General features: G+C 43.3%; 1 protein-coding gene across 5 annotated transcripts in view; it reads right to left on the reverse strand.

Annotated features, from left to right (window-relative positions):
* BEND3 (BEN domain containing 3) overlaps positions 1–23233 on the reverse strand; it is a 65965-nt gene that overhangs the window by 10386 nt on the left and 32346 nt on the right. Inside the window, exons 1-3 of one of the 5 annotated variants that reach the window (XM_073336924.2) lie at positions 22061–22479; positions 988–1032; positions 291–514 (exon numbers count right to left, since the gene is read on the reverse strand). In XM_073336924.2, coding sequence (XP_073193025.1) covers positions 291–514; positions 988–1021 — 258 coding nt within the window. In that variant the 5' untranslated portion in view covers positions 1022–1032; positions 22061–22479. Of the gene's footprint in view, positions 1–290; positions 515–987; positions 1033–3050; positions 3586–14792; positions 15171–22060; positions 22480–23233 lie in introns of those variants that run through there. The other 4 variants (XM_073336920.2, XM_073336922.2, XM_073336921.2 and 1 more) reach the window with 4 other exon arrangements.

Consider the following 23233-nt stretch of genomic DNA (forward strand, 5'->3'; position numbering starts at 1 on the left):
TAGAGAATTTCATGTTTATAAGCATTATTAGAAACAAATAATTGCTTCAGATAAAAACAGTTAATGGTGAAATTTATGCTGTAAAATGGGATACTGCTCACATCATTAAAAAATATCCAGATAAGTGGTATTGGTAAACTAGGCAAAGATTATAGTCATGTCTGACTATAAACAAATTAATTGCTGGTGTGAGTTGATTTAAAAGAGTTGTGCTCTGCTTATACCAGCAGCACATTTGGCCCAAGAAATCTGAACAGTACATGATGCATAGCCACATGTAGAAAAATCACCTCTTGAGTAAAGCGTCTTTTCTTCACACTGGGCAAAACCTCTTGCTGGCTCCCTGAACCATCACAACCAAGTGAGGTCTGTTTCCGTTTGTTGGAATCGTGTAGGCAAGTAACTGAGCCATCCAGTGAGTGTTTCTCAGGAGATCTGGATGTCACGGAGCAGTCTAGTGCTTCATCTTCATTTTCTGTTTCTACTTTCACAAGATTATTTTTTATAATTTTAACTAGAAAGAGAGAAGGTTTAGAACAATCAAGCACTTCCTCCAGAAATTCATGATACCCTTACAACAATATGCTTTCTGTTTGTTCTTCTGAAACTGCTTTTTGAATAGTGTCATTATTATTTATCATTATATAATAGCAACACCTTGAAGCCTCAAGCCCCCAAGTCGGGGCACCATTGTGGTAGGAACTGTACAAACATATAGTAAATGACAGTTCCTGCCCCAAAGAGCTTACAGCCTAAAAGACAATACATATCAGGTGAGTAGGCAGGTAGTACAGTAGGCAGGAGTTTGGGGGAGGGAGAAGGATGATGGGTAACAAAAATAATAATAGGATGTTTTAGCAGCTAACTTTTCAGTCATTGTTATAATCTTTGCTTTATCACAATGCATTCTTCATCTAAATATACAAAGTCCTCATACAACTAGTATTTTTTATCTGACCATAAAATAAACAAGATATAGCATTTTACCTTCGTCATCATCATTGAATTCAGCTGAGTTCATCTTCTAGCCCACTAAAAAAAAGAAAAAAAGACATCAGCAGTAGTTTTCTAGACACAGGGCATGGGTTGTGTTTTCAGCCTTTTGTTAAAAAAAAGGTCAGAAACCTGCTATCTATAACTATTTGCTATCCCTGGACAATATTAACAGTCCTTGGGCAATTTCCTATCTGCTCCATTTTTATTCACATTATAGCAAGCAGCCACTTTTCTTATGTGTTTCCTGGACACCTGCAGATCTGCCCCGCAGCGTACATTGAACAGAAAACAACCTGAGAGGGCCAGAAAAGTAAGATGATTTAACACTCAAGATTTTTTCTAATGTGAAGAACATTAGTTCAGTTGTTTGAACTTTCTGTATAAGGAGAAGTGTCTTGAAAGTGCACAAATGAAAGTTCTCTGAATGGGTTTTTTGGCCACATTGTATTGAGTGGCCACCAGTTATAAGAGCCAAAAAACTCTGGAGGCCTCAGGGCGTCCAACGAGTTTCACTGCAGGTCAATTCCCAGTGTTCAGCACAGCTGAGAAATGCAACACAAACTATTTTATAACTAAGGGTTAGACTAGATGACCCTTGCCGTCCCTTCCCTATGATTCTATAATATGCCAAGGCTGTCTGAATATATTTCTATTAAAAAATGGCTATTTTGATGTGGATTGTGATATTGAAAAAACAGCAACCTATAGATCTACAGTAACAAATGTTTTTATAATTGTTAACTGGTGGCCTCCAAACAACATCAGAATGCTTTTTAAAAGGAAAACCGAAACATTTTAACTGTCTTAAAATGATTTAATATTACTTCTCATGCCAAAATTACCACATTATCACTAAGCTACATTTTTCAATTTTCCTAAACTTAAGATCACAGGTCATTTGTTATAAACTCCAAATTCTGGGCATGTCTCAAAAAAGAAGGCTTCAAACTCCAATGAGGACAGACAGAGCAAGCATCCTCACCCAGCTCTCACTAGCCATTTAGAAGTACACATCCACCAACAGTGGCAACCACAATTGGATACCTTTTAAATGAGCCATAAATAGTTCAGATTATCCAGATACATGTCTAGCCCCATAGGCTCGCCTGGTCCCAAAAAAACTTATTTGAAATACATTAAAAACTTCCATAACTACATCGCTTTTCCAAATAGACTTCTTTCACCAAATCATACCCTAACCAGAGATTTTCTGGTTAAACACACACACTTATGTCCCATGAATATTTCTTATAAAACAAAAGAAATTTTGAAAGACAATATACAAAGAATTGCAATTGTAGTCTTATTATCTAATAGCTGTGTACAAAATGAGTTTAAAAGAATCACAAGTACTATTAAAATGCTTTGTATTAAATACAAACATTTGAATACTGTGTAACTGCATGCTTTCTCTTTGTTAGCAGCTGGTAGCTATTAATAGTAAATATAATTAATACATTCAGTGTGAGATTTTGTACATGTGACTAACAGGCACAACACAGAACGCACAGCCCATGGAGAGGTAGGGAAGGTGGGCTAAAGTGCCTTTAAGTCCCCTTTGTGCTCTCCTTATTCTGAACTATTCCAGGACCCCTCCTGTCCTCAGCATACCCCCTATACAAGGGCTTGGAAGGGGGTCCTTGGAGCGTAGCTCTCTGCTTTGGCCCTTTTACTCAGCATAATTCTTCCCCCGCCCCCTGGTGTTTAAATTCAATGAACCTGGTTTTGACTCTTAACCTGCCTACATACAAGTTATGCCAGTTTAACTAAAATTAGGTTTTTTTACATCACTTTAGTTAAACTAGTGTAAAACATCTGTGAGGAGACACTTAAATTGGTTTATAAATGGCTTATGCCAATTATTAAACCAATTTAAAATTGTGCCGCCCCAGGGGTTTGTGCTGATTTAACTAAATCTATTCTAAAATGGATTTTCATTCAACCAGTGCAATTTATGAGTTTAGGCAAGGGCTGTACAATCCTTTCTGAAAAATCCTGAAAGGACAGCGCTGTGGCCTGTGTTCTAGGAGAAAGTTAAATTGAATTGAACTTACCTTGATATCCCATATACGACATTAAACTTCCAGGCCAGTGACTATTAGATTTCATTTCATTTTATTGTAGAAGGCATGGCTTTGGGAAGACACAGCATAGTGCCAAAAATGTGGGAGTGACAAGGAATAAGATGACAGCTGAATGTAGTTGCTGAAAATTTTTTATTTTTTGGAAGGCCCAAGTAGGCAACCAGGCAGACATCCTTACAACAATCACATGCTATATAGGAAGTCTCAGATTTCCTAGGTTTTTCAGGCAGCTTCTTGGGGCAGAACTGTCAGGGATCATGCTGACTGAGAGAGATGGCAAACATAGAGCCAGAGACAGAAAAGAATTGACAAATATAAATATATATAAAGAAAAAAGAGAAAGAAAACAAAATCAGCGTGCAGCCTCCTTCTGTAGGATAATATACATGGAATGATATTTTTCTTCTGTCACTGCTGTTCAAACAACAGGCAGAACACTTTGGGAGAGGTCTCTCCGACTGGAGACAAGTGGGTTGGAAGCAAGAGGTACGTGAGGGTTTGAGAATCATAGTTGGAGTTGGGAATATGGAGAGAGGGTATGTAGTTGCAAAGCCTCTTTTTGAGAAGAATCCTGGACCAGAGCTAGCCAGAGGGAAATGGGCTAGGGAAAAAGACAGAAAACAACAGAATCAAGGAAAAAATGGTGCAACAAGTAATCAAATTGACAGGTTTCAGAGTAGCAGCTGTGTTAGTCTGTATCTGTAAAAAGAAACGGAGTACCTGTGGCACCTTAGAGACTAACAAATTTATTAGATCATAAGCATCCGATGAAGTGAGCTGTAGCTCACGAAAGCTTATGCTCTAATAAATTTGTTAGTCTCTAAGATGCCACAAGTACTCCTTTTCTTTTTAATCAAATTGAGAAATCCATCTGAGAGGGTAAGTGAGCTCCTGGTTGTTGATTCTCATTGCACTGAGTGTATGAAGGGGTTGAAATGTTGCCTGATCTGTCTTGTTTCAATATAAAATTAAATCTCTCTCCCTCACCCTTTTGTCTCTAAAAGAGTAACTAGTTCTAGAGAAGAATAAACAGATGCAGGGCAGAAAACACTAGTACTGAAGTACTTATGTAACGTGGCCTGGGAATTTGGGTTTGTAGCCATGACTACCAGAGATGGGAACTCAGGGCCATCCACCCTTAGCTACAGTATCTTGCTGGGAAAAGGATCAGAGCTGCAGCTTGTGTTCTCGTTTCCTGGGAAACTGGGTTTGGGAGCATGATAGACAATAGCCATTTCGCATACCAAATACCCACAACAAGAAAACCATACTCTACACTAATGGCCAAATCCTGCTGCTACTGAGATCAACAGGAGTTTTGCAGTAGACTTCAGTGGTATCAGGATTTAGGTGAAATTGCTTGTTAAATTTAATTTGTAATTACCTAGCCATTTTGAGTTAAAACAAACAAAAAAGCATCGGAAACTGGTAAACTTAAATTTTTAGGGTTTTTGCTTGTTTGAACACATTTAAAACAATAACTTGGTTCAGGCATTGAAAATGTTTGCTCTTGGTTAAAACGCATTTATTCCTGGGTTTACACGTTGCGTGCAAAGTTTCATTCTGGAGAATTTTTATTTATAAATGTCTAAAAAATAAGCCTATAATAGAAATACTAACACAGTGTTACCCAAAGAACCCACTATTAGCATAAAGGAAATTATTCAGAAAGACAATCAATTCTTACACCTGTGATCATGGGTTTGCATGCTGAAAATGAAGCAAGTATACTTACTCTTGATCTTTCCTCAAATTTGCACCCAAAAGTGCCCCTTATTAAAGGCATCTGCAGTTTTGTTTCTATTGGAGTCCCTAGCTCAAGTTATCCATTCAAAGAGAAACTCGAAGAGGTGCAATATTCAGATAGATTCAATGTTCAAGGAAGAAGAGGCAGAGCAGTCTCACCATTTGACAGTGGACTCCATCCCCAGGATGTAAGCAATAAGTCATTGAAAAGGATTTCCTAATGCCTGCATCAGAACCTTCTGTTTGAAAACAATTTGCAGCATTTACTTTAATGTAATTAATGTTTAACTCATAAACAACTAAACATTTTACTGACATTATAGCACGTGCCCACACTTTTACAACTAACATAATGCTTCTCTTGGCACTATGCGTTGGTGAAAGTGGCATCATGTAAAGTATGTATACTGCTTTGCACTGTTCCTGTGAGATGCCACTGTTTGTGTAGGCGTTCACATACGAAGAGACAAACGTTCCTTTTTACTAAGCTTGCTATTTCAGTCTTCAAGACTAAGACATATTTCAAAATGTTCAGATTTCTGAAAAGACTTAGCCACACAAGTTAAAAAAAAAGTTTCCATTCTTCTGATTGAGATAGTCTGTAGATGTTTAAATAGTTTTATCCACTTGTCTCGGGGAAAAAAATTTCTTGCATCTTAAACATGGATATGAAATAAATCAGTACTTTTCAAACTGGTCTGTGAAACACTTGTCCACAGAAAATGGTCTGGTCATATGGCACTGGGTCTCCTTGCTTCCAGCTGCTAAACTGCATTAAAATAAGTTAAATATGCACTAAGTACCTTTGTAATGTTACTTTCGCATTTGAAAACATGTCTCCTTGGTGTAATGCAGTTGATGCTATGGGGCTAAAAATACATTCAGAATTTGCTTTGCTATTTGCTCCCCTGTAATGTTAAAAGAGAAATTATGCAATGAAGAATAGAAGTGGTTCAAGAGACAAGCTATTAAGATGTCCATTCTATGAAAAATGTCAGAAATAAACGTAAGTCTCAAACACTCAACAGTTTGGTATGATATTTTCATAAAACATTACAGAGAAGCAACAGCAAAGCAAGTTCTGAATGTATTTTAGCCCCATAGCATCAACTGCTTTACAGCCAAGGAGACATATTCACTGTCAGGTACCTTCAATTTTATGAAAAAATAATCCTCTGGAGAGAAAGTGCTTACATGCATTCTTAGAATCACAGAACTTACCGATGTTATAGACCTAGCCTTGATGCCTTCTATATGTATGCTACATCACTACCTCAAACACTTCCTTCTCACTTCCTCATGACACCTTTAATATGTAAGTCAGTAACTATTTAAAGATGTATATATTCAGTTTACCCACCAGGATGTACAAGCCTAACCTGAATAATCATGTGATCATACTGCCTCTTGTCACTCCAGCCCTTATCCATTGTTTGCTGTTCCCATGTGTTAGCACTTCAAAGCAGTAACCAGGTCTATCTGTACTGTAAAGTGCCTAACATATCTGAGAGTGTTGTAAAATTAGTAACACAACCATCTGTAAAGTCACATAGAACATCTTCCTGCCAATACAAGATCAAGACTGTTCTGTCCCAAAATTCATTCTTTAAGAGTTCCGTAGTTTAAAAGGCACATGCAGGGTGTGATTTTTGTATTATATTAAAACACAGAACAACCATTTATTCTACCAGTTAAAAACATTATCTGTATCTATACTAATATATACAAGACTTCATGTTTCTAGTTTTCTAGAAAAGGTTTGATCCTGACAATTAAAATCCTCGCATCTGACTGTATTGTTTAGCTCACAAACGCATGTTAAGTGCATATTTATTTTTCCTTCAATGCAGATCATACCACAAACATTTGACTAATATCTGCAGCAGTTCATATTTCCCTAATTCCATATTAACTGTAAAAACATGATATAAAACCCCTGCTTTCATATATTACTTTACGGTATGAATGATTTGTGCCTCTGATGGCCTCATGGTGGTACACCACTTTATGTTTTTCAGTGAAAGCTGCCCTAAGTATTATGTCTCTGATTTTAGCTTCACTTGTGTCTGAAGAGGTTGAGTCTCTATTTTTTCAATCAAAGGGTGGGATGTACCAGTATATTTCAGTGATAATAAGGATTCTTGAAAATTATTTAAAAAAATTATCCACCTTACTTGTTTTAAGAAGAGGGGAGAAAACATTCTCTTTTCAAAGGATCAGATAATGTACTGGGGCTTAATTAGTGGTTGGTGCTTAAATTCCGCAGATCTGATATACTAAAGAATTTCTGTTTCCCTCCTTTACCTCCACTATCCCTGTAGCAGTTTTATCAGAACATCACAAGAAGAGTGTTGTACTAGATATTTATTTTAGAGAACTGACACCTGGAACACCAGCAAACCAAAATTCTTGTGTAAATATTAATGTTCAGTGACGGTTAATGTTTATATTGCAGCTGTATGAAAACTTTTGTGTATTCACAAGAACCCTGTATATTTAGTCCAAATCTGTTGCTTTTCTGCAAAGACTGTATGAATCAGAACACGCATTTAATATGCAAAACCTCTTTTTACTGGAAGATTAGTAATTCCCTTAAGATACTTTATCTTACCTTCTGTTTAAAGAGGTTGCTAGTTTTCTCTTATCTTTTTGCAGGTATACGTAGGAACTAAAGTTACTGTTATGACTAACTTGCAGATAAATTTCACATATGGGTTATTCATTAAAGGCCAAGTTCCTCAACTTCTGTAAACAGTCGTGGCTCAATGGAAGTCAATAGAGTTATGAAATTTTACACTAGCAGAAGAGCTGGTCCTCATAAACGTTAAGTCCTTGTTCCATTGAAAATAGTCAGAGCATATGCTGTTGACTTCAGTGGAACCTTAACTTGGCCATAAACATTTTCATATTTAAATATTTCCTTAAATAAAAACCTACTATGAACAGATTTCTTCTGATTTTTTGAATTTTAATGACTATATATATTTTAATTTAAACATTTCTCTACTGTTGGAAACTCAAAGCAAAGCAGCATTGTAATTGTCTGCATGACATCCAACATGAGAAATTGACTACAAAGGTTTCAGAGTAGTAGCCATGTTAGTCTGTATCCACAAAAAAGAACAGGAGTACTTGTGGCACCTTAGAGACTAACACATTTATTTGAACATAAGCTTTTGCGAGCTACATGCATCCGATGAAGTGAGCTGTAGCTCACGAAAGCTTATGCTCAAATCAATTTGTTAGTCTCTAAGGAGCCATAAGTACTCCTTTTCTTTTGATTATAAAGGGTTATTGTATTTGATTGTTATTTGATTATAAAGGGTTATAAAGGACAGGCAGGGCAGAAAAGGTGGGGGAGTAGCACTGTATGTAAGGGAGCAGTATGACTGCTCAGAGCTCCGGTACGAAACTGCAGAAAAACCTGAGTGTCTCTGGATTAAGTTTAGAAGTGTGTGCAACAAGAGTGATGTAGTGGTGGGAGTCTGCTATAGACCACCGGACCAGGGGGATGAGGTGGATGAGGCTTTCTTCCGGCAGCTCACGGAAGCTACTAGATCGCATGCCCTGATTCTCATGGGTGACTTTAATTTTCCTGATATCTGCTGGGAGAGCAATACAGCGGTGCATAGACAATCCAGGAAGTTTTTGGAAAGCGTAGGGGACAATTTCCTGGCGCAAGTGCTAGAGGAGCCAACTAGGGGGGGTGCTTTTCTTGACCTGCTGCTCACAAACCGGGTAGAATTAGTGGGGGAAGCAAAAGTGGATGGGAATCTGGGAGGCAGTGACCATGAGTTGGTTGAGTTCAGGATCCTGACGCAGGGAACAAAGGTAAGCAGCAGGATACGGACCCTGGACTTCAGGAAAGCAGACTTCGACTCCCTCAGGGAACGGATGGCCAGGATCCCCTGGGGGACTAACTTGAAGGGGAAAGGAGTCCAGGAGAGCTGGCTGTATTTCAAGGAATCCCTGTTGAGGTTACAGGGACAAACCATCCCGATGAGTCGAAAGAATAGTAAATATGGCAGGCGACCAACTTGGCTTAATGGTGAAATCCTAGCGGATCTTAAACATAAAAAAGAAGCTTACAAGAAGTGGAAGGTTGGACATATGACCAGGGAAGAGTATAAAAATATTGCTCGGGCATGTAGGAATGTTATCAGGAGGGCCAAATCGCACCTGGAGCTGCAGCTAGCCAGAGATGTCAAGAGTAACAAGAAGGGTTTCTTCAGGTATGTTGGCAACAAGAAGAAAGCCAAGGAATGTGTGGGCCCCTTACTGAATGAGGGAGGCAACCTAGTGACAGAGGATGTGGAAAAAGCTAATGTACTCAATGCTTTTTTTGCCTCTGTTTTCACTAACAAGGTCAGCTCTCAGACTGCTGCGCTGGGCATCACAAAATGCGGAAGAGATGGCCAGCCCTCTGTGGAGATAGAGGCGGTTAGGGACTATTTAGAAAAGCTGGACATGCACAAGTCCATGGGGCCGGACGAGTTGCATCCGAGAGTGCTGAAGGAATTGGCGGCTGTGATTGCAGAGCCACTGGCCATTATCTTTGAAAACTCGTGGCGAACCGGGGAAGTCCCGGATGACTGGAAAAAGGCTAATGTAGTGCCAATCTTTAAAAAAGGGAAGAAGGAAGATCCTGGGAACTACAGGCCAGTCAGCCTCACCTCAGTTCCTGGAAAAATCATGGAGCAGGTCCTCAAAGAATCAATCCTGAAGCACTTGCATGAGAGGAAAGTGATCAGGAACAGCCAGCATGGATTCACCAAGGGAAGGTCATGCCTGACTAATCTAATCACCTTTTATGATGAGATTACTGGTTCTGTGGATGAAGGGAAAGCAGTGGATGTATTGTTTCTTGACTTTAGCAAAGCTTTTGACACGGTCTCCCATAGTATTCTTGTCACCAAGTTAAGGAAGTATGGGCTGGATGAATGCACTATAAGATGGGTAGAAAGCTGGCTAGATTGTCGGGCTCAACGGGTAGTGATCAATGGCTCCATGTCTAGTTGGCAGCCGGTATCAAGTGGAGTGCCCCAAGGGTCGGTCCTGGGGCCGGTTTTATTTAATATCTTCATAAATGATCTGGAGGATGGTGTGGATTGCACTCTCAGCAAATTTGCAGATGATACTAAACTGGGAGGAGTGGTAGATACGCTGGAGGGGAGGGATAGGATACAGAAGGACCTAGACCAATTGGAAGATTGGGCCAAAAGGAATCTGATGAGGTTCAATAAGGATAAGTGCAGGGTCCTGCACTTAGGACGGAAGAACCCAATGCACAGCTACAGACTAGGGACCGAATGGCTAGGCAGCAGTTCTGCGGAAAAGGACCTAGGGGTGACAGTGGACGAGAAGCTGGATATGAGTCATCAGTGTGCCCTTGTTGCCAAGAAGGCCAATGGCATTTTGGGATGTATAAGTAGGGGCATAGCGAGCAGATCGAGGGACGTGATCGTTCCCCTCTATTCGACATTGGTGAGGCCTCATCTGGAGTACTGTGTCCAGTTTTGGGCCCCACACTTCAAGAAGGATGTGGATAAATTGGAGAGAGTCCAGCGAAGGGCAACAAAAATTATTAGGGGACTGGAACACATGAGTTATGAGGAGAGGCTGAGGGAGCTGGGATTGTTTAGCCTGCAGAAGAGAAGAATGAGGGGGGATTTGATAGCTGCTTTCAACTACCTGAAAGGGGGTTCCAAAGAGGATGGCTCTAGACTGTTCTCAATGGTAGCAGATGACAGAACGAGGAGTAATGGTCTCAAGTTGCAGTGGGGGAGGTTTAGATTGGATATTAGGAAAAACTTTTTCACTAAGAGGGTGGTGAAACACTGGAATGCGTTACCTAGGGAGGTGGTAGAATCTCCTTCCTTAGAGGTTTTTAAGGTCAGGCTTGACAAAGCCCTGGCTGGGATGATTTAACTGGGAATTGGTCCTGCTTTGAGCAGGGGGTTGGACTAGATGACCTTCTGGGGTCCCTTCCAACCCTGATATTCTATGATTCTATGATTGTCAGCATATTACACTTCTGGCTGAAATGTCTTCATCTGCTAGTGTTACAAGTAACACTTAAAATGATTATACCAGAAGGAAACAAAAAAAATATTTATTTTGTATGCTTTGTACATTTGACAGCACTTTGTACATAGTCAGTGTCTCCTGAAGTTTGTGTTGGTCTTTCTGGAGGGGGGAAAAACATCCCCACCTATGTATGGAAATATGGCTGTGAAATTACTTTAAAAGGCAAGAGCTTTCAAGGGCAGGTCTGGTACTTGAAACTACTAGTAAATTATTAAAAATGAATTAAAAGATTTTAAGATGAAACAAACTTGAAACAAACCAGTACAGCTTCACTGCCAAAGCTGAGCAAACTGCATGTAAGCAGACTACATAAAAGTACACTAAAACAGATGTTTACAGTTCTATCACTTTTAATAATCCAAGACGTTACTAATAATCCAATGTTGGATTTTTTTAAAATTATTTTGAATATCTAAAAGTGCTACTTAAAATTAAATGTCTTGGACAACATATTGCATATTACAAACTTATTCCACTATTAGAACATTAAGTACACGATAAAAGCTTTTAACTCAAAACCTCTTTTGTTTTAAAACACTGGGAGACAAAATTGAAGTGTTAACCTCATGGACAAAAAGTGTATCAATACTTTCCGTAGATTAAAACCCTCGTTTGCTGTCCGGTGGAATACTGGCAGCCTCACGGCTCCACTGAAGATGGTCTCTAATAGTGGCATCTTGCCAATAGGACTTATAGGGCATGCTCTCAAATTGTTTTTATTTTTAGTTACATCTACTGATGCAGTTAAAAAAAAAAACAAAACGGTCCTCTCAACTAGTGAAATTTTCCCCACAAGTTACATTGCCTCTTTCTAAAATGTTGTCAAATGACAACTTCATCTTCAAGCGTTCAATACACTAGACATATTTATTTCCAGCAACATGCTAATCACAATTTGGCTTTTCATTTAGGTGCTTTTTCTGAGAAAAGCAGCAAGATTCTTTTAGACAAGGTGTCTCCAATTTTATTTTAATCTGTTTTGAACCTCGGTATTCCTGCTTCCCTGATAAAAGGAGCTGTGGTGTCTTCTTCAAACTATATTTAATTGTCCTCTTTTTTACCCACTGGACTTGCCTATGCTATCAAAATGACCTGTTAATGACATGGGTAAACAGCTAGGCCAGTGCTCAACATAGTTTAATTAGACAAGAACAAATGATGTTCAGCACCACTGCAGGAACAGCAGTTACAAAGGTGTTAATGGCACCAGTTGCATCAGAAAGTTTCCAGCACTGTATTGGACAGTTTATTCTACTTTAAAAACATCTTGGTTTTACACTTTTAAAACCAAGATATTTGTGCAATATATACAATACATGAAAAAAATATGATCGCATGTTGCAAAACAGACATATGTCAGCACATATTCACTCAGACAAATTCAGAGTCAACTATCCAACCTGAGAAGCTGGGTCAGGCACTAGGTAGATGTGTGGAGAGGAATGAGAACAAGATAAATCATCTGCCCTGGTCCTTATTTCTTCACCCCAAAGAGGGTGGTGGTGGAGGAGAAGAAGAGTGTGATCCATGTAGTAGCAGATTCTCTAGCCACATTTCCATCATATTACAGACCTGGAGCAAGATCATCAGCTGCTTTAAGTCAACATAGCACTGTTGGCTTCAATGGAGCTACACCAGCTCAGGTACTGTCCCTGGATCTCTGCTTCTTCCAGGGGATGAAGTTTCCATTCTATTGCTAAAGAGTTCTAAGTGGTCATTGAGAAGATGACTAGATTTGCCCTGCAGAGCACAATTACAAATAGAGCCCTGCACAGATACAAAATGTGTATCCACATCTGATCCACAATCCTCAAAAATGATCTGCAGATATAAAGCGATATCCGTGGATTTGTAGAGGTCTAATTATGAAAATACATTCATAGTATTTATCAGCAATGATACAGAACCTAAATAAATCAATATACATGTTGAGTCCTTGAAATCTAGTAGCATTCATGACTGTCAGCATGTTAGCACCTAATTTAGTTGGTGCAAAACAGCTCAAAGAAACAAAATATTATTTGTATGGATTTTACATTTACTATTGTCATTCTGGTAATAATGTGGTGGGTCCTATCCACACACAGAAGAAACAGACCTTGACACGAACAATTTAAAACAGTAAACATACAGAGGATGATGGAGAGGGATTAAATAAAATATTTTAAGCGTTTTACTGAATTTGACGTTTTCAAATAATTATCAGCAACCCGCAACTCCTTCTTGATCCCGTTAAATGTAGCTGGTTAATTTATTGCAGGCACTACCATAAAAATGGGTCCTGAGAAGAAATTTGAAGGAGAGGGTAGATAGACTAGGGCAGTGGTTCTCAAAGCCGGTCTGCTTCTTGTTTAGGGAAAGCTGCTGGCAGGCGGGCCAGTTGTTTACCTGCTGCGTCCATAGGTTTGGCAGATCGCGCTCCCACTGGCAGCGGTTCGCCACTCCAAGCCAATAGGGGCTGCGGGAAGCGGTGCAGGCTGAGCGATATGCTGGCCACCCTTCCCGCAGCCCCCATTGGCCTGGAGCAGCGAACCGTGGCCGGTGGGAGCCGTGATCTGCCGAACCTGCAGACGCAGCAGGTAAACAAACCACCCCCCGCCAGGGGCTTTCCCTGAACAAGTGGCGGACCGGCTTTGAGAACCACTCAGCTAGGGGGCTTGGTCTATCTACATTGACACAGTGGCCAGTCTCCGGGGTATGAAAAACCCACACCCTGGAGCGCAGCTACAGCACCCTAACCCTGGGGCAGAGGCAGCAAGATCAGTGGAGGAATTCTGTAGACCCAGCTCCCATCCCTCTGGGATGGGGGTTCCTACAACCGCAGGTAACCCTGTCCATCGCCGCAGCCTGCGTCTACACGAGGGGGTTATGCCGGCACATGCCCCGCAGCGCGCACAGGGGGCAGGGCCGCCTCCACACTGGGGATCAGCCTTAATTCCACCTGTTGGTGCTGCTCAGGGAGCCGCGCTGGGCCCCCCCCAGGTACGTGGGCAGCGCGGCTAGGATCGCCGGTGGGGCTCATGCTGCCTTGGAGCTGGGCAGGGGGCGGGAATCTGGACCGCTCCCCATCGCGGGCGAGGGAGGGCGCAGGACAAAGCGCAGAGCCCGAGGCGGGCGGACAGCGGCCGCCAGGCTGCAGAGAGTTGGCTCAGCGGGAGACGCCGGCTCGGGTCGCGGCTAGGGGCAGGGACGAGGCCGGGCACCCAGGAGGGAGCGGGCAGCCTGTGGCGGCGCGGCAGACGGCGAGCCAGGCCCGGCGGCGGGGGCCGGAGGCCGCAGGGGAGGGCGGGGGGTGAGTCCGGCCTGGCCCCGAGCGCAGGCCGGAGGGCGGGGCGGTACCTGCAGGGGCAGCCCCGGGTCTCCGGCCTGGGGAACCGGCTCCCTGCACGCGCCCATGGGGAGGGGAGGGGAGGGGAGGGGTGGGGGGAAGCTGCCCGCGCGAGGACTCCGGTTCCTCGGGGCTTCACCTCCCGCCATGTGCGCGCCGCCCCGCAGGGCGGGCTGTAGGGAAACCCCGCCCCGGGGCGGAGGCAGCGGCAGCCCCGTTCGTTCCCCCTGCGCACGCGGCGGTGAAAACCCACGACGAGCCCAGCGCGCGCGGCAGCGGCGGCGGCGGCTTCCGGTGCGACCGCTACCCGGGCGGATCTATATGTCCGGGGAAGGCGGGGTGACGGCGTGACCGTTCCACACCCCCTGCTCGAGCGATGGAGTCGCCCAGGCCGCCGCGCGCGCGGGCGCGCGCCACGAGCCATCGCGCTCTAGCCCTGTCCCGAGCGCCGTCAACAAAGGGCCCCGGGGGGCGGGGAGAAGCGGCCGGGGCCCGAGCGGGGCGCAGGGGCCGGGGGCAGCAAGGAGCGGGCCGGCCCCGGGGACACTCACCTGGGGTCGCGGCGGGGCCGGGAGCGGCGGCAGCGCTGGTGCCCAGGTTCCCCCCCGCTCTTTGTGTGCGAGGGTCCGCGCGCTGCGCTCTCGCGTGACGTGACGGGACCGTGTGTCATTTCCGCACAAGGACACAGCGCCCCGAGCCGCGGCCAGCGCCGCCCGCTCCCACTGGGGACCCCGCGCCCCGCCCGCACGCGGGCTCCTGCCTCGGGGGGGGGGGCACCGCCCGTGGAAACACCCGCCCCCGCGCGACGGCCGCCTCGTCTCCGCTGCCGGTAGCCCGGGGGAGCCGCCGATCCCTCCGGCCCCTGTGCAGGCGCGGGCGGCGGAGCGGCCAGGCAGGGGCCAAGCCGCTTCTCCCCGTCCGGAGCAAAGGGCAGCGACGCCGTTCGCGGCGGGTGGGGATCCACCAGCCCGGAGCGGGGCTGGCCGCCTGCCCCTGCCGGCCTCAGCCCGGGCCAGCCCCAGCGACAAAACCCGGCCCCTGGTCTGAAACGAGCCAGCGTCGGCGGGACCGAGCCCCGGCTACCGCGGGTGGGAGCCCGGGCGGGCCGGCCGGCCCCGGCTTGATGCACATGCCGTTAACAGGGGCACTAGTGGGCTAGGCAGCAGCTCTGGCCACAAACGGCGGGGTTGGCGCCTGGCTGCTGCGCACAGCTCCACGCTACTTGGCGTGCGGAAACTGCGCCCGAGCCTCCCCGGCGAAACCGCACGTCTCCCTCCCCGCCCCCCTGAACCGTCATTTGTAACCACTGTCCCCCACATACTCAGGCTGGGTGGATCGGCGGAGGCTCCCCCCTGCCCCCACTTCACACCTGACTCGTGAAGCCCGCGCTGCTGGCTGTTCGGTAACATGCTCATGCTCATCATCGGCGTGTTACGGGAGCAGCTAGAGGCCTCCTTTGTTAGGTACAGCACAAAGCCTCGGCTGCCCGCAGCCCCTACCCTAATTTACAGTCCAGTAAAACACCAACAAGCATTTTGATATGGTGCGGGCTCTACACTTTAAGGAAGTGACACTGCTCTGGGGTAATCCGTGAACATCACAATTGGATTGACTCAGTTTAAACACCGAAACCGGGTGAAAATGAACATTTGGATGAACTTGGTTCATTGACCGTATTCAAAGATCACGGTCACTTTCATGCCTCCTATTTTAAGAAGTAAGAATGGATATACTTAGCTTGGCACAGAACATGCGATTAAAATATTTAAGTAAGCGCCTCTGCCAAAGTCATAGTAACTGTGACTAACATCCAGATCCAATTATGACTGTTTGAACAATCCATAAGAAAAATATGAAGAGATTCATACAGGGCTGCATCGGCTCTGAACTTAATGATGACATTCGTATATAATACATTATAGACACAGCCAAAGCCCACAAAAATCGCATTTCGGACAAGTTGTCGTGAAAGGAAATCACCTAGTTAAAGAAACCAGTTTTAACGATGCCTTGACATTAGATAAAAGCTACACTTAGTATGCCTCACTTCTATGGAGAACCTCAGAGAACAGGTATTTTCTGAATTTTCTACTGCCAGTTTAGAAAGGCTATTCATTTAGTTTCGGAGTGTGCAATTTCATTTAAAACACTTGATTATTTAAAAATATTTACATTTATTCACTTTATATGCTCTTTGGGTCACTTTCAAGCTGAAGTATTCAGCAGTTTAATCACTTAATACCTTCAAGCATTCGTCGTTTGAACTAGGATCTTTTCAGTTGCTTCAGCTTTGGTCGGAAGGGGGCTGCAATGACTTACAGTTAATGGAAATCACATCGTTTCTATGTTAAGTACATGGGTATATTATAATTTTTCCCGAACTTAACTACACATTGCCAGGAATCCTAACTTTTTTTTAAAAAAGTATTGACAAAAGAGACATTTGCAGTATCTTAGAACATGTCCGATATTACTCCAGCAAGTCTTACTATTCCTTGCTATGGGGGGAGGGGAGGAGGGCAAATAATTTCCCACTGTCCAAAAAAAGTTCTCATTTAATGTGTGTAAAATACAAATTTCCAGCCCTGCAGAACTGTTAGCTATTTGAAGTAGATCGAAAGGGATGTCTTTGTGAAATACCTACCACTATTTAGTGACCCTTTGAAATTAGTAGTAAGATATCAAGCCTGACACCTTTTATATGTGTTTTCTTTAGATAGGAGAGGGTCTTTGGCCCTGTTGAGAGGAGTGGAAGGTGTCCTATGATGCTTATTAATAGGATTTTCCTTTTACTTAGCAGAGTGTGTTTCATTTTATGAAGTCATCATTTATATGGTTTGTCCTGTTCCCATAGAGCAGAATCAATGATGCCATGGATGTTACTTTATTATAAAAATACACATAAAACCTTAGCCATAGGCAATCATTTTTGTGATAAGATACATAGGGCAAGCAAAATTAAAGGCTACAAAACAGAAAGTGACAAAGTATAAGGAGTGCTTCATTAATCAGTAAAATCACAGGTAAAATACCTTGAGCACAGCAACTCCAGACTTAGAAGTTAAACCCAAAATTACAGTTTGTTTGTAATCTAGTGAAAAGAAATTTCAACATAAATCTAGTTTATTAAAAAAAAATCCTCTAAGTCAAACTACTCAGAATTCACTTAATCACTAAAATTAATACTTTCCGAAAGAATTAAGGCAATAATGTTCAGTTTTAAAGAACAGCCACATGCTAAGTGGTGGATCTAAGGAGTAAAATAGTTACTAAATATATTGCCCCTCTTAATGACATATTTAGATTTTTGAACACTTAAAACAAAGTAACAGATTTTTGGGGCTTGCTTGTAAAGTATTTCTTCGAGATTTCTTTCCTGCAATTGCACAACTCTGCCAAAATCTCTTGCAGCTCAAGCTGCTGGCAGATTTACAGTGACAGATTCTATGAATAATCACAACAGATAATAAAGAGGGAAAAAAAGCAACAAAACCCTTCAAATTAACTATTTACAGGCTACTATTTATAGGAGCCCCTGAAGCACAGATTACCTGTGAGCTCATCTCATAAATCACTAGACTGTAGGATACATTGTCAACAAGACAAATTCCCTACAGTGGACCCAGTTCTAAACAGTGGTTCAAGATAAAGAGCAGTTCCAGAGAACTTTATTCAGGGTCTTATTTTTACTGTACTGTATTATCACAATAAACTAGGCCAAGTCTTGTGTGATTTATCTTCTTTCAGTACTGTACAGCTAAGTGAACATGCTTTTAAAGGGTTAAATGTTTTAACACCTGCCACAGCTGTTAAGCAGTGTTGTAGCCTCAGTCTGATTTTACTTGAATGCTTTACATGCTGGGATTTAGTAAAGGGAAAGAGACGGGAAAAAGCCAAGCAGTGCAATCCCAAACTCAATTTCAAAGCCCTTGAGAAAATGCTTGCCAATTTGAATTCCATCTCATTTCTACTCTATGGTCGTGGCCAGAGGCACTGCAGCTACTGGGGGACCCACACCCAGGAGGAGACCTGAAGGCCTCAGCTAGGTATTCAGGACCATGATCATGTTGTTGCAGAAACACTAAGCACGCTGTCTCCAGGCAGTGCAGATAGCAAGTTTAGATTCACTTCCCAGCCAGTCAAGTCCCGTTTTTTTTCCACCATCTGAACATGTGCTACACAAGTCATTTATTCAGATGTGCACTTTTTTGTTTCATGCCTTTGGCTCAAAAGCCACTCTGTGACACTATGGCACACTCTGGAAAATTCCAATTCAGCATTGGGAAAAAAATCCATCCTGCTATTTCATACAAGTGAACTTTAAAGGAAAACTCATTATCAAGGTTACATGTAAACAATGCAGCACTTGTCACTTGACCCAACTGAAACTAGGTTACATATGTAAAGATGTGAACAAAAACTGTTGTAATCTAGTAAGTAGTTTAATATTTGCTCAAAGTGGCTTGAAGGTAGAAAGCATCCCTATCCAAAAGTCCTGAAGAATTTAATAAGAATGAAACTAATACAGTTCTATACAAATTTACTCTAAAAAACTATTAGGAGCCAGATTCTACCCTAAGCTATGCCCCCTTTATGCCAGTCCCCTGGCAGGAGGGATCCATAGGTCAATAAATGTGTCCAGGAGGAATTTTTCTGCGGGCAGTTCTCCCACATGAGTACAGAACCAGTGTAGCTAGCTGGCTTTCACACTGTAGGTGGGAGAAAGGTGGCATGATTGGAGCATTGCAGTACTATACCAGGCTTTTGAAGCCATAGCAAGATAACAGTTCAGAGCAGCCATGAGGCTGCTTTAACCATACTAGGGGCTGGGCTGGGCTGGTGCAAAAATGGGGAGTCAAAATGGCTCTTTTGAGGTCTCTTCACTCAGCTGTGCCTCACACATATTTGGCACAGGTGAGACTCTATCCAAAGAGTTTAATATAGATTTTTACATAGAGGTTTGTGAGCTGTCCTACAGAACTCCATAACAGGGATGTAACTCTTTATCAAATCCTACAGGAAGGTTAAGAAATCCTATAGAACACTAGAGATTAAAAAGGGGACCTCCAGAAATAAAAGCTTATCTAGCTAAGAACTGTAACAGATTCACATCCTCTGTGGATCAGGCAAAGAGAGTCATATGTACACATACTCAATTGGTCACATAACCAATAACTATAATTGACACAAGAAACTTAAGAACGGCCATACTGGGTCAGACCAATGGTCCATCTATCCCAGTATTCTGTCTTTCGACAGTGGCCAATGCCAGGTGCTTCAGAGGGAATGAACAGAACAGGAATCATCAAGTGATCCATCCCGTGTCACCCATTCCCATCTTCTGGCAAAAGAGGCTAGGGACACTTCAGAGCATGGTTTTGCATCCCTGCCCATCTTGGCTAATAGTCATTGATGGACCTATACTCCATGAACTTACCTAGTTCTTTTTTTAATCCTGTTACAGTCTTGACCTTCACATCCTCTGTCAAAGAATTCCATAGGTTGACTGTGCATTGTATGAATACTTCCTTTTGTTTTAAACCTGTTGACTCTTAATTTCATTTGCTGACCCCTAGTTCTTGTGTTATGAATAAAAACCACTTCCTTATTTACTTTTCTCCACCCGTCATGATTTTATAGACCTCTATCATGCCCCACCCTTAGCTGTCTCTTTTCCAAGATGAAAAGTCCCAGTCTTACTAATCTCTCCTAATATGGAATCTGCTCCATACCCCTAATAATTTTTGTTCCCTTTTCCTGTACCTTTTCCAATTCCAAATTATCTTTTTTGAGATGAGGCAACCAGATCTACAGGCAGTATTCAAGATGTGAGCGTACCATGGATTTATATAGAGGCAATATGATATTTTCTGTCTTATCTATCCCTTTCCTAATCATTCCTAAAATTCTGTTTGCTTTTTTTGACTGCTGCTGGACATTGAGTGGATGTTTTCGGAGAACTATCCACAATGACTCCAAGATCCTTTTCTTGAGTGGTAACAGCTAATTTAGACCCCATCATTTTATATGTATAGTGGGATTATGTTTACTTTGCATTTATCAACATTGAATTTCGTCTGCCATTTTGTTGCCCAGTCACTCAGTTTTGTGAGATCTCTTTGTAACTCTTTGCAGTCTGCTTTGGACTTAACTATCTTGAGTAGTTTTGTATAATCTGCAAATTGTGCCACTTCACTGTTTGCCCCTTTTTCCAGATTGTTTATGAATATGTTCAACAGTACTGGTCTCAGTACAGACACCACTATTTACCTTTCCATTCTGAAAACCGACCATTTATTCTTACCCTTTGCGTCCTATCTTTTAACCAGTTACTGATCCTTGAGAGGACCTTCCCTCTTATCTAATGACTGCTTACTTTGCGTAAGAGCCTTTGGTGAGGGACGTTGTCTGATGGTGCAAGAACAGTATATCGACTGAATCACCCTTGTCCATATGCTTGTTGACACCCTCAAAGGACTCTAATGGATTAGTGAGGCATGATTTCCCTTTTTAAAAAGCAGCGTTGACTCTTCACGAACATATTGTGTTTATCTTTTTGTCTAATAATTTTGTTTATTACAGTTTCAACCAATTTGCCTTGCACTGTAGTTTGACCTACCAGCTTGTAATTGCCAGGATCACCTCTGGAATCTTTTTAAAAAACAGGTGTTACATTATCAGATGACTGGAAGGTAGCTAAAGAGATTGATTTCAATGATAGGTTACATACCACAGATGGTAGTTCTGCATTTTCACATTTCATAGAATCATAGAATATCAGGGTTGGAAGGGACCTCAGGAGGTCATCTAGTCCAACCCCTTGCTCAAAAGCAGGGCCAATCCCCAATTAAATCATCCCAGCCAGGGCTTTGTCAAGCCTGACCTTAAAAACTTCTAAGGAAGGAGATTCCACCACCTCCCTAGGTAACACATTCCAGTGTTTCACCACCCTCCTAGTGAAAAAGTTTTTCCTAATATCCAACCTAAACCTCCCCCACTGCAACTTGAGACCATTACTCCTTGTCCTGTCCTCTTCTACCACTGAGAATAGTCTAGAACCATCCTCTCTGGAACCACCTCTCAGGTAGTTGAAAGCAGTCATCAAATCCCCCCTCATTCTTCTCTTCTGCAGACTAAACAATCCCAGTTCCCTCAGCCTCTCCTCATAAGTCATGTGTTCCAGACCCCTAATCATTTTTGTTGCCCTTCGCTGGACTCTCCAATTTATCCACATCCTTCTTGTAGTGTGGGGCCCAAAACTGGACACAGTACTCCAGATGAGGTCTCACCAATGTCGAATAGAGGGGGACGATCACGTCCCTCGATCTGCTCGCTATGCCCCTACTTATACATCCCAAAATGCCACTGGCCTTCTTGGCAACAAGGGCACACTGCTGACTCATATCCAGCTTCTCGTCCACTGTCACCCCTAGATCCTTTTCCGCAGAACTGCTGCCTAGCCATTCGGTCCCTAGTCTGTAGCTGTGCATTGGGTTCTTCCGTCCTAAGTGCAGGACCCTGCACTTATCCTTATTGAACCTCATCAGATTTCTTTTGGCCCAATCCTCCAATTTGTCTAGGTCCCTCTGTATCCTATCCCTGCCCTCCAGCCTATCTACCACTCCTCCCAGTTTAGTATCATCCACAAATTTGCTGAGTGCAATCCACACCATCCTCCAGATCATTTATGAAGATATTGAACAAAACCGGCCCCAGGACCGACCCCTGGGACACTCCACTTGACACCGGCTGCCAACTAGACATGGAGCCATTGATCACTACCCGTTGAGCCCGACAATCTAGCCAACTTTCTACCCACCTTACAGTGCATTCGTCCAGCCCGTACTTCTTTAACTTGCTGACAAGAATACTGTGGGAGACTGTGTCAAAAGCTTTGCTAAAGTCAAGAAACAATACATCCACTGCTTTCCCTTCATCCACAGAACCAGTAATCTCATCATAGAAGGCGATTAGATTAGTCACGCATGACCTTCCCTTGGTGAATCCATGCTGACTGTTCCTGATCACTTTCCTCTCCTCTAAGTGCTTCAGAATTGATTCCTTGAGGACATGCTCCATGATTTTTCCGGGGACTGCGGTGCGGCTGACTGGCCTGTAGTTCCCAGGATCCTCCTCCTTCCCTTTTTTAAAGATTGGCACTACATTAGCCTTTTTCCAGTCATCCGGGACTTCCCCCGTTTGCCACGAGTTTTCAAAGATAATGGCCAATGGTTCTGCAATCACAGCCGCCAGTTCCTTTAGCACTCTCGGATGTTACTCGTCCGGCCCCATGGACTTGTGCACGTCCAGCTTTTCTAAATCGTTCCTAACCACCTCTTTCTCCACAGAGGGCTGGCCATCTATTCCCCATGTTGTGATGCCCAGCGCAGCAGTCTGGGAGCTGACCTTGTTAGTGAAGACAGAGGCAAAAAAAGCATTGAGTACATTAGCTTTTTCCACATCCTCTGTCACTAGGTTGCCTCCCTCATTCATTAAGGGGCCCACACTTTCCTTGGCTTTCTTCTTGTTGCCAACATACCTGAAGAAACCTTTCTTGTTACTCTTAACATCTCTTGCTAGCTGCAGCTCTAGGTGCGATTTGGCCCTCCTGATTTCATTCCTACATGCCCGAGCAATATTTTTATACTCTTCCCTGGTCATATGTCCAACCTTCCACTTCTTGTAAGCTTCTTTTTTATGTTTAAGATCCGCTAGGATTTCACCGTTAAGCCAAGCTGGTCGCCTGCCATATTTACTATTCTTTCAACACATCGGGATGGTTTGTCCCTGTAACCTCAACAGGGATTCCTTGAAATACAGCCAGCTCTCCTGGACTCCTTTCCCCTTCATGTTAGTCCCCCAGGGGATCCTACCCATCCGTTCCCTGAGGGAGTCGAAGTCTGCTTTCCTGAAGTCCAGGGTCCGTATCCTGCTGCTTACCTTTCTTCCCTGTGTCAGGATCCTGAACTCAACCAACTCATGGTCACTGCCT

This window comes from Lepidochelys kempii, chromosome 3 (genome assembly GCF_965140285.1).
Source record: "Lepidochelys kempii isolate rLepKem1 chromosome 3, rLepKem1.hap1, whole genome shotgun sequence".
NCBI lineage: Eukaryota > Metazoa > Chordata > Testudines > Cheloniidae > Lepidochelys > Lepidochelys kempii.